At 35.0% G+C, this 12,936-nt stretch overlaps 1 protein-coding gene across 2 annotated transcripts in view; it reads left to right on the top strand.

Annotated features, from left to right (window-relative positions):
* MMP16 (matrix metallopeptidase 16) overlaps positions 1–12,506 on the top strand; it is a 297,810-nt gene extending 285,304 nt beyond the window's left edge. Inside the window, exons 9-10 of one of the 2 annotated variants that reach the window (XM_070075287.1) lie at positions 1,526–1,641; positions 8,521–12,506. In XM_070075287.1, the coding sequence (XP_069931388.1) occupies positions 1,526–1,641; positions 8,521–8,564 (160 nt within the window). In that variant the 3' untranslated portion in view covers positions 8,565–12,506. Of the gene's footprint in view, positions 1–1,525; positions 1,642–7,678 lie in introns of both variants that reach the window. The other variant, XM_002710677.5, reaches the window with a different exon arrangement.
* Positions 12,507–12,936: the final 430 nt, after the last annotated feature.

Below are 12,936 nucleotides of genomic sequence, written 5' to 3'. Positions count from 1 at the left end.
CAAAAGTTTCACCTCATTTTGTCAGTTTTTTTGGTCATCTAAGATAGAAACCCCTTTTATTCTTGGACCACGTACACAAAAATGATGACTCTGAAACGTGAGTGCTCAGTGTTGTCCCTGGAACTTGGGATTCTGTGAAACAGGCCCATAGAACCTCAGTCAGGGAATAGGAACCTGAAAATTCTCACTCGTGGTGAGCTTCCCTTTGCTTACTGCGTACTCCATGGGTTCTCCAATCAAGTACTGCCTGAACATCTATACGTAGACCCAAATACTTCATCTGGCAGCCCACTGTGATGTCAGAATTTAATGTTACTAACATTGAACTCATGATTCCTCAAACCATCTCAGCTTAATTTCACCTGGTTCCTTCTCTTAGGAAATGGCAACATTTGTCCTCAGATGAGTGAGCTCAAAATTCTTGCATCATACTCAATTTCCCTCTCTCACATCCTGCATCCAATCCATCTAGTAAGTCCTTTGGGCTCTTCCTTTCAAAGTACATCCCAAATCCCATAAATTATAATCAAGTACACGGCTTACTCCCCAGTCTAAGAATTATTATGACAGTGTAACTGATACCCTAACTTCGCTTTTGTCCTTTTCAAGCTATTTTATTCACAACAACCAGTGTATGTTTTTCAGCAACAATCCATATATTGAAGCACCTCTCCTCGAAATAGGTATTGGTTTCCCGTCTCTCCAAGAGGAAAATCAAAGACTTTGCTGAAGTGCGAAGGCCCATTTTATCTTAGGCCTTGGTTCTTGCTGTGATCTTGTTTCTCCATAAATAATTCAAATCCCATAACTCTAGACTCCTTGTAGATGCTTAGGTATTCAAAGAGTGCCTAACACAGAGACTTTTGTTTCTGAATTCCTCTGCCTGGAGTATTCAAAGCCCCCATGTGTTGTTCCTCACTTCTCTCTGTAGAATGTCAATTTATCATAGAAGACTTTTAATATGGCTTCCCCACATTCCTAAATATATTTGTCTACTTTATTTTTCTCATAACTGTTACCATTTCCTATCATAATATGTATTTACAAATAAATTGGCTTATTGCTTATATTCTAACATATCCTGAAATATAAGATTGAGAGAGCTGGGGCATGTCTTTTTTAGTTCAAGTTTGTATCTCTTAAATGATCAATATTCAATGTTCAAGATTATAGGTACATGTTGATGAGGCTAGTATAATTGTAAACATAGCTGTCTAGCATAAAATAATTAGCATCCTATTGATTTTGGCAAGGTGAAAAAATACTCATTTTTAGCAAATGCAGAATATGTACAGTTGTATCCCCATTTTTAACAAATGCAAGGAGAATAAACAGAAGGCATGTTTTAAGCCCACTGTCCTTCTGGTAATTGAAATCGTAGCTTCCCAACTGGTGTTTGGTCAATCAGTACCAAATGTACAGGTACAGGTAACAGTGAAGCATGCAGCATGGATTTAGTGGATTTTGCCTGTCAGTGTGTATACATGATTTCCCTGTGCACATGTTGTTGTTTTATTCATTTTAGGTATTGGAGATATAGTGAAGAAATGAAAACCATGGACCCTGGCTATCCCAAGCCCATCACAGTCTGGAAAGGGATCCCTGAATCCCCACAGGGAGCCTTTGTGCACAAAGAAAATGGTATGCATCATGTGCATTATACATTTTAGAATTTTCCAGTAATTTTTATATTTCATTCTGGTTTTTAATATGTTAAATAATCAGAAAGTGCCCTACTAAAGCTATGTGATATATCTAATAATTTTTCTTCCTAGATTTACACTTGACATGCTCTAGAGATTTTTAATATCAACTATTTTTGGTTTATAAAAATCATTATAAAATATAGGTAGCAGTTCAATATTGCAGTGTCAATAACTTTGAAGTAACCTCACCTGTATTTCCAATAAAATTCCTATAAAGATATTAGCAAAAATATCTGAGACAGGAACTATCCCAAGAATGATGTTATAAGTGTAGGAGAAGATGTAAGTTTACATGATAATGCCTGTTGAGGATTATAATTTTTCATACTGTCAAGAAACAAGAAGATTCCCACTTGATAGAGTAGAATGGATGTATGATGACTTATCAGCAAGAAACGAATAGAAGAGCTGCCTCATTTCCTTGTTCTCCAACTCAGGATTGGATATTCAGCCAGATCCTCTTGACATGGATAATCCATACCTCTCTGTCAGTTGGTATATGTAAAGTATGAGCACATCTCTTTCTGGGATCAGTTAACTGGAGTAAATAATGATCATAATTTATTGCCATTTTAACTTTTCCAAAAGTACCTGGAAGCCCTGATTGTAGCAATTGCTAAGAATTATAACTTTTTTGGAGAATTAACAAAGCAAGTTAACGTGTAGCTGGTATGTTATAAATGCAGAATTTCATAGTAGAGGAGATATCAAGATGAAAATATATACATCTGATATAAAATTATAGTCAATACGAAAGTGGGAGAAGTCATAGTGCAGTATCCTTGGAGGCAGCACAACAATCAGATAAAAATATGACATAAACTTTGAAAACTGAGCAGATAAAAAGCACAAAGAAATGAAAAAATGTGAAATATGATCACGTTTAAATTTAATAGATTTCTTGCAGACAGACTAAAGTTACAACTTGGATAAAACCAACTCTAGCTCACACCGACAGAGGTATTATTACTACTTAGACTACTTTTTGGTATGTGCTGTCACAGACCACAGAAAAATATCCACATAGAAACTTAAGCCAAAATCTTATTAGTGATTAGCAAGTTTGTTAATTTTCTCATTTCTTATCTTTGTTTATTTTCAATAATTCACATAACTTTTATGGTAAATATAAATTATAAAATAAAACAAATTATTTTCAAAAATTTGAAAATGACACAGAATCTCAATCCATTATCAAATTAATTGTTACATTTCCTCTATTCCTAATTACAAAGCCTTTAAAATCTGATATTTCAGATTCAATTTATCTGGAAATAAATCACAATTATATAAAAATAATAATATTCTTCCTTCCTTTATGATTTTTCAATTTATTTTGATCAATTTAATAATGTTCAATATAAATCAGTGCAATAGTATTGAAATGTGTAGTCTGAGCTGTACAGCTCCCTTAAATTCTTTGTGAATAACTGTGAAGAATCATCGTTAACATAAAAGAGTAATTTAAAAATTGAATTATGTTCTTATATAAAATATAACTAACAAAATGCTACCAAATTATACATCTATAAAAATTCATGCACACTCAGTTGTGTGTGTCTTATGAAGTAGGACTGAACACCGAGATCCCATTTCCACAGCATTTTCCTACCATGTTCTCACCTCAAGTTTAATTTCATAAACAGAAAATCTGTTTCCTGACATTCAAAACCCTCTCGTTTCTTTCCACATAGTAAAGAAAACTTTATAAAATACAAAGACATGAGACTTTTGGAAAAATCAATGCTTGCAAGTAACTAAAAACTTCAGATAAAATTTTCACACATTTGATGTCGTGCAGACGTTTCCCACTCCAGCCCTTTCTCTGATATCCTTTAACCTAGAGCGCATTCTCTTTCTCTTACGAAATCCTTTCAAAATGCTTTTTTTTTTTTTTTTGGTTTTCTATCCTTTGTACTCATATTCTTACCACATCATGCTTAACATTGTCCATTTTCTCCTCCAGCATAAGTTCTTTGAATATAGTAACATACTAAACATTCAATATATGTAGGTTATGGAATAAACTTTATTTTTTCAACTTTTCTAAACATCCCCTTATTAAAGTAGAGGAATTACCTTATTTTTCATAATCATTTCCTCTGTGTGATAGCAATGTTAACTAATCTGGAAAGTCTCCAACTACATGGTCCGCTGACAGCACATTCTCCATTTCTTACCCTGTGCTCAGATTTCTCAAATCTTGTGACCTCTGACCTTAAACTCAGGTTTTATACAGCTTCTTTCCTCTTGTTCACATGAAGAAAACAACCTCAAATGATTTGAACACATTTGTAAATTATTTTGACTGAAAGTACTTCTCTATAAATCCCTGATGTTTAATGCTTACAAAATCAGAGATGACAGAGCCCTGAAACATTTTCTCCCGTTTGCTCTTCCAGCATGGTAGGAATTTGCCATGGTAGGAATCCTCTCTTCATAGTATTTTTTTAAGTAAAAGTAATTCAAAGATTTTTGAAGGAATTTGTTTCCTATTGAAGCAAAATATTATTTCTATTTGTTGTTAACTCTGTCTACTGAAGTCAATTCTGCCATCTTGACTAATGAAATGTTGCTATCTGGTACCATTTAATGAGTACCTGCTGTGTTTCAAGTCTGTTACATAAAATCATTACCTACTTTAATTGCCCTACACAAATACCTCTTTACCAACATTCAGTAAGTTTAAATAATTTACTCATGATCATAAAATCAGTAACAGATGCCTCAAAGGTTAGAAACTAGCATATTCTATCTTCAATGAATGTGCTTCAATATATTCTCTCCAAAGAAGAAAACTTAACATATTTTTATGTTACATAAAGGTGGTTGACTATCTATCATGTATGGCTCAATTTTTTATTGACCATACCAGACAACCCAGGCTCTCTAAGTATGCAGCTTCCTGAGCCATCCGCCTCTTGATTTGTACCTTTAACCATCTTAATTTTACAAAATTTTTTCCTCCTTAATGTTTTTATTTTTTATTTTCCCTCTTTATCTTCAGTCCACCAAAATAACTTCAATAATCCCAAGATTTGATGTAGAATATATTGGAGTTACTTGTTTGTTAATACTCAATTCTCAACAGTGTTTTTTGTTTGTTTGTTTTTGTTTTTTGTTTTTTTGTTTTTTGTTTTTTGACAGGCAGAGTGGATTGTGAGAGAGAGAGACAGAGAGAAAGGTCTTCCTTTTCCATTGGTTCACCCTCCAATGGCCGCCATGGCTGGCGCGCTGCGGCCGGTGCACCGCACTGATCCGCAGGCAGGAGCCAGGTGCTTCTCCTGGTCTCCCATGGGGTGCAGGGCCCAAGCACTTGGGCCATCCTCCACTGCCTTCCCTGGCCACAGCAGAGAGCTGGTGTAGAAGAGAGGCAACCAGGAAAGAATCCGGCGCCCCAACTGGGACTAGAACCCGGTGTGCCGGCACCGCTAGGTGGAGGATTAGCCTATTGAGCCACGGCGCTGGCCCTCAACAGTGTTTTAAACACTAAAATTGTGGCAAAGAATCACTGCCTCCTTCAAATTGTGTCCACATTAATTGCAGTCAAGCAATACCGCTCAAGTGTTCATTATCCTCTCCTTACGAATATACTTTCCAGTAAATGCAAGACTTTATTGTTAACACTATTGCATTTCCTTTTACTGATTACAACTCCACATTTAGCCATTTAAAATAGTTTAGACTCTTAGTTCTGCTGATTTGTGATATTAATTCTCTACCTCTACACTCGTTCTCTGGTGGAATGTAGAAGTTTGATTAAAAAAAAATGCCACAAGGTTCAGTTTAATCAATCACATTTATTAAGTACTGACAATTTCCTCTAAAATGAGTGAGAACAAAGAATGGAACATAGAAGCGCTGTCATCAAGGAACACTAAATAGGCTGTAGTAAAATACCTCTAGTGCACTATGCAGCATTACATTTTTACGGTGGAGCAATAGAAAAGTAAGCAGTAAAGTCCAGTCAAGTATAAAAACAAAGAAATACTAAAAAATACATTGCAGGATCATTGATTTTTTTTCTCAAGATTTTCTCTAAAAAATGAAAACTCAAAGAAGAATGTTTCAGACATTGTTCCCCTTAATAAATATATCAGGTACAAGAATTTAACTTTAAGATACATTTAGAAAGGAAAAAATACAAAAACCCAACATTTCTTCAACCAATTGATATTTATAATTGAAAACAAAAAATAAACTTGAATTTTGCAGGATCAATGCTTGAAATGTTTCTATTACAAAGATTTCAGCTACTTCTTACTTTTACTTCTACTTTACTTTTTACTTCTTACTTTTTAAGTTCAGGCAACTTCTTTCTTTTGACTACTTCCAGATAGTTACATTATCAAACTGCTAGAGATCAGACTTTCTTTTTTGTAACAAATGTTTTCCACTTTTACATATGTAATATGTTACTATGAAATCTGGCCAGCAGAACTGATTAGTATGAATTATTAATTACTTTTAATTAATAATATGTTATTAATTACAGATTAATAATATAGAATCCTCTTGAGTTTAGTTTAAAATCCAACACCTTTATAGTAATTATATTTGGCTAAAAATTAAAGACGAGGACACTTAGAGTTGTTGGTTTCCAATTTCTAAACATAAGTACATGCACCTATTATAAGAGGTCTGCTTAATTTTAAGTCAGTGTCATTATTCACCTGTGAGAGTCTAATGTACAGACCCTCAACCTTTCTTCATCCAAGCTCGTTGAGTAGTTACATTGTATATCATTAGAGTGATCAAATACCAGTTCCTTTAGAACAATTTGAATCTACATAGACCTGTTTTCACTTCACAAGTTGCTCTGATCACAAAGCTGTTCTTTGAAACTGAAAGAAACAGCGTATTTTTATGGCATGGAACAGAATGCTATCCAAGTGAAGTGACAGTAAGTGGTAGTCTGTCCAGTCTGGAATGCTTTTGAGAGATGTCAGAATTCGTTGCATCAGGAGGATCTCCATCTCAACCTTTGATGTTGAACCAAGGAGTATTTGATAAAAAGCAGATATCTAAAGGATCCACTCTTGGCAACATTATTACAAGTTCAGGCTGAAGATCTAGACTGCAATTTAAATCCTACTTTCACCAGGATTTTGTCATATATATATAATATATATATTTAAGTAGATGTATATATTTAAATCTCCAAGCCTCAGTATCTTTGCCTGAAAAGAATGGGCAATTAATTCTATCTAATAGAGTGGTTGTGAGACTAAAAGATATGCTATTGTCTAAGCTTTTAACCCTACCCTTTCATAATAAGTGCTCCCTAAAATCAGAAAGAGAAAATCCTTATTAATCATAATAAACTCTAAAATATTCATTTTATTCAAAATAGCTAACTTTAATATGTTTAAGTAACTATAGAACTAAAAATTAATTCTTAATTCTTAATTGTTTTGAAGTTTATCTCAAAGCAAGAATTAAGTCCAAGTGACTATTCACAAAAAAACTTGACAATGAAGAATCTATGAATACAAAGGAAAAAAAAAAAAAAAAACCTGAGAATTTGGTCTAACAAAAGCAACAAAATTTAGATGGTAGTCCCAAGAAAAAATGAGGGTAAATGGTGTTTTAATTCATAAGACAATTTCCACATCTTACAACATAGGTTAATATTACCATGTGAATGTGTAGTTCTGTAACAGGCGTCCTATAAGTGAACAGAAGGATAAATTTGTCTTTCCAAGTGTGGTCTAGGAGTAGAGAGGCTTGAGCCTTCAGCTTTTTAACCTCATTCTTCTCTCATTACAGCTCTATATAGACATTAGAGAGCACACATTGCAACTGACAGATGAGCTAAAGATATTATTTCCATCCCATGAAATTGAAGGGCCTTAAAATATATCGTTTGAGAAATAGCCTATTTGAGTAAAATCCCTGTACATGTACACTCTCAGAAATAAGTGGTATCTATGTGTGTGTGTGTCTGTGCATCTGTGTGTTTTGTCCTCCAGGATTTACATATTTCTACAAAGGAAAGGAATATTGGAAATTCAACAACCAGATACTCAAGGTAGAGCCTGGATACCCGAGATCCATCCTCAAGGACTTTATGGGCTGTGATGGACCAACAGACAGAGATAAAGAAGGACACAGCCCTCCAGATGATGTAGACATTGTCATCAAACTGGACAACACAGCCAGCACTGTGAAAGCCATAGCTATTGTCATTCCCTGCATCTTGGCCTTATGCCTCCTTGTATTGGTTTACACTGTGTTCCAGTTCAAGAGGAAAGGAACACCCCGCCACATACTGTACTGTAAACGCTCTATGCAAGAGTGGGTGTGATGTAGGGTTTTTCTTTCTTTCTTTCTTTCTTTTCCAGGAGTTTGTGGTAACTTGAGATTCAAGACAAGAGCTGTTATGCTGTTTCCTAGCTAGGAACAGGCTTGTGGCAGCCTGATTCAGGGCTGACCTTTCAAACCCAGAGGGTTGCTGGTCCTGCGCATGAGTGGAAATACACTCATGGGGAAGCTTCCATGATGCACAGTATCTGCCGTTCTCCAGTCCTTTGTCTTTCTTTGTCATTCAGTTCTAGGCCTTTTCTCTGCACGCTCAATGCCCAGTAAAATTTCAGGATTAACTAAAGAAGAAGAAGAAGAAAAAAGAAGAAATGATTCTTCTCAAAGGTTTTTAATATTATGTTCCTTCTGAAGTCTGAGCCCATTTCTGGGGGAAAACAAAACACGACAAAAAAACCCACGATTTTTTTTTTTTTGCTTTAAAGCAAAGGAAAAGAAATTCTAAACAAAAATAAATAAATAAATAATAAAAACCCCACATTTGAACTTTCAGGAAAGTGTGAAGACCCAAAACAGCTTTGTCTCCAAAGAAGATAGCTCTGACCGCTATGGAGAGCCTCCTGCACTTCATTTTGTCAGGTGGGAGATCCGGAACACACATACAGGACTTTAGACTGTTGGGACAGCCATTTTCCAACAAACAAGGGGCCAACATATCTGCAATATAGTAACAGCCTTAATAATACATCCATTTTTCATTTTATACAGCTGTTCTCAGCTATGTCCTCAATGTTTCATCACATTTATATTCATAGCTGTGTTCAAAAAGGACCTTTTAATTGTTTTGAAGTGTTTCTAAACCCTTTCTTGCCACTCTACCCCTTTATCATTGTGATGATCTCCCCAGGTTGTATTAGGTCATTGCCCCAGGCCTGACATGGGTCTGTGAGGAATTCATTTCAAAGCAGAGCAAGAAGCAGTATGCCTCTGAAGTGGATTAAAGTGACAGTTATTTTACAAGGATTTGTGACACTAATAATACATTGGTATAACCCTTTGAGAACTATCAGACCAGCTTTCAGAGTCTTGAGATTGTCAGTCTTGCTATCTGGTAAATTAATCAACTGGGCAATGGTTAAAAGCAGTCACGGGTTCAAGGAGTTCGAGTTTTGAAAACAGATATCCTATAGTCCTATGTAATTTTTAAATGATTTATAGTGCTACGTAAATGCATTTATAATAAACAGAAATGATGTTACTTGCCAAAAATTGCTGGCAAATAAAAAAGGTATTTTGTTAAGTATCTTCTAGGAGTGAAATTTTATTTGAACAACTGTTTATAATGGCCTTTGTTTCCTCGACATACTGAATTTCTGTTATAAAATCCATTGCATGAAGATTCAATTTGCCTTGGTATATGCAGTTCGCATTGCCATTGTAAAATTGATGACTCTGAGGTTGCATGAGTATCCTCCAATGCATTACCTGTTGCATGTCAACCATAGTTCTCAAAGGGTTAGTGTGGCTTCTGGCATTTAGCCAAACATTTGATCACGGACAGATCCAAGAGACCACCAAAGCATTTCATTGTTGAGTGTAATTTGTCCTCAAAGCAGTATTGTCATTTTCATGTGACCTGCAGAGCAGGTCTGTATCAATATTTTTTTCCTAGAGAAAAGTCAGCAACTGACAGACCTCTTTATTGATTTTTAGGAGCTGCTTCTTGCAGTGAAAGGCTTTACAGCCACTGGGCTGTGAACTTATTAGAGATGGTCAGAAGGAATGCACCCCATGAGTCAGACCTTGGCTTTGTGTGAAAGCCAGCTTGGAGGGGATTAGCTTTTGAAACAATGAACAGCTTGCCTTGAACTTGATTATTGATCTGTTGACTGTCATTAACAACTTAAACATTGTCTTCTGTGAAAATTTCCTGAAGAGTCTCCTTCCATGTCTTTGCCCTTTGACCTTTAACTTGCAAACTGGCACAAACTGAAGGAAATCTGCGGTTGCTTCTCCATTGGATTGTTAATTGTTCTCTAAAACCTAGTCAGCATGAGCTATTTCCCTAGAATGGAGAGAGAAAAAGTATTGATAGTGGATCTGCAGATGGACACTTTGCTCTTCACATGCACACTCTTAATATGCCCTATAGATAGAAGTGACTTTTAATTTTTCTTTAATATAAGTTCAAGCCTAAATTCATCATTTTAGTACAAATTATAAAACTATAGGGGAAAAAAAAACCTCAAATACTTGAATGGCCAGTGTGGCTTTTATATAAAGCAGGAATTTTATACTAGTGAAAATTTCTTACTCATTTGCTAATAATACACATTTCCAGATGATTTTTAATGAGTGTAGGTATACATTCTTATTTGGAAATGGATAGTTTGGCTGCCTTGAATTTATATTTATACTTAACATAGCATGAATATTAGAATGCCTTTTGGTTATACTACATGTTTCTGATTTGGTTGGGGAAAATATTTTATAATCATGGGTGGCATGCTGCAAAGACTTGCAGATTGTTATTTCTTACAACCTGAACTTATATGCTATAAAGACTAAGAAAAAAGAATAGTAAGAAAAACAAAAAAAAAGGATGGCTCTACAGCAAGACAACATGCAATGCAGACTCTATTTTGACAAGATCATATGGGGGTTATGTGTGAGGGCCGAGAAGGCAAGGAGAGAGGACCAGAGTCAGCCCGGTAGCTTTACGTCAGTGCTTCCATCCTAGAGGATACTGGGATTATAAGAGTTAACCCTGCTGCTGAGCGTGCAGGACTATACAGAAACTCCTTCACACAGCGTTTGCTTGTGGGAGCTTTAATCCTGGTAGGACCTTGATGTCAAGAAAAAAAAAAAAATGACTGGATACTCTATTTTGCTAAAGATAGAAATGAGGAACTGTGCCATTTTGGAACATGTGCAAATCACTGAGGAACTCCATCAACCTGCATTGAAAATTGTTTTTTATTTTCTCTAAAATAAGAAAGAGATGGAAGAAGCAATCTCTTGCCTCTTTATGCATTCAACACAATACCCTGATTCATCCTAAGACTATCAGTGTTTAAGGGCTAGAAAATAATCACAGCATTAAGAAGGAAGAAGTCCATCATTATGCTTGAATGATGGCAATTGTCATGGATAAGGTTTGGGTCATATTTACTGGAATATGAGATGAGATTTATGTGATGAGAAAAGGTGTATATGGCTGCTCTCTGGACTAGAATATTTATCAGGCTGTAAGTCTACAAGAGATAAGGAAACAATAAGTACCATATAATCACAAACACTGGGATTCCATTTGTTTATTGTACATCAGGCACTGTGCAAGTATGGTGGCTAACTGCTCTTCCACTTGAGGTCTGGAAGAAAAGTCTGAATCCTAATGTAATAATGAGAGAGTTACTAACTAATCTGGCACAAGAGAATAGTAATTCAAAAACAGCGTAGAATAAATTTCCATGAGTCAACCATGTAATGTATCATTAGAGACAGTATCTGTAAAGACATGCAACATATCAAATCTTTTTCATTATTTCGTCACTGATAACATGGAAAGCTCAAACCTAGGGTTTCTCAATGAAATTGAAATTCATTCATGCTCTCGAAAAGGTATTCTATTTTTTCTTAATTTCTCATTACTTTATCTAGTATCAACACAAATTAAACAAGGTAATGTTCTTTCCATGAAATGATTTTAGAGTTTATAATTTTAGCAAATATGTTTCTATATATTATTAACTAGAATGAGTGAAGTATTAAAATAGCCAGTCAGCTTGAACTGTCTATAAAGCTGAAATTTCACATTATACAAAGGTATGAATTTAACTATCGATCCATTTCAGAACAAAGTGTCTGCTGACGTGGCAATCAGAGCCGGTGAATACAAATGCTCCTTACAGTTTCAAGGGTTACAATGCAAAATTAGAGAACATTAGGTGATACTAGCAGACAACTTCTGTTATCAATCAGGGGGCAAGGCTTTTCTGAATCACATGTAATATATTGCAAAATAATGATTAGCAAAAAAAAAAAATAAGTACAAAGAAATAAAGGATACAGACTGGTTCAATGAAATAAGAATATGTTACTTTTACTAGTTATATTGCCTGTAATCTTTGTCTATTAACTATAATTTGGCTTTTTCATATACTATATACTTCTTTTCATTCCCTTTCTTTGGGTGATTTGAAACACAATGTAGTGGGTACAAACATTTCCAAAACTTCACTGGTACTTCTAATACATGGATTATGAAATATATACTGGATCCTAGGGATAGTTGTATTAATACTTACAAATTCTACATATTATACTTGTATCTCTAGTATGGTACAAATACACACCCACTCTTTCTGGATCTCGCACTAGAATAACCAGTGTGTCCATACTGACTAAACTCAATGTACTATCTGAAGAGGAATGGATGTTGTAATCAAACAGGCTGTGTTAAACCAGAGTCATAAAATAATCTTTTTTAAGCTTCCACAATTATTTCCAGAAACTAATAAAGGCGGCAATTTACTGATAGCACTGAGTCTGTGGAATTGTAGCATATCCTGAAACAACCTGTGGGTGGTAGCGAGATCTTTTTCAGCAATCACAGCAAAGTTTATTTAATTTTTGATGCTTTTAAGATAATTTTCCAAAATATCACAGATGTCAAACAGAACTTTCCATCTGAACCAAAAATGTAAAAGTCTGATGACCTATTTCAAATAGCTGTAAGTACAATCTCAGCTGACATATGATATCGCAGTAGGTATCGAGTCAATCATAGAGGAAACTCTAACCATCCCATTGGATTTCATGAATATTCATGATACTGATTCATTGTGACCACGGGAAAAAAGTGCCAGAGTATATGTCTGAGTTACAGGTTCTGTGTTGCCTAAGAGGGAACCATCAGAAAAGTTTTGCCTGCTATACTTTAAAAAGGAGAACTTTTTATAATAAAGAA

This window comes from Oryctolagus cuniculus, chromosome 6, assembly GCF_964237555.1.
Source record: "Oryctolagus cuniculus chromosome 6, mOryCun1.1, whole genome shotgun sequence".
In the NCBI taxonomy this organism is placed as follows: Eukaryota; Metazoa; Chordata; class Mammalia; order Lagomorpha; family Leporidae; genus Oryctolagus; species Oryctolagus cuniculus.
Note: the sequence above shows the minus strand (reverse complement) of the source record. Positions and strands in the feature narration are given on the sequence as shown.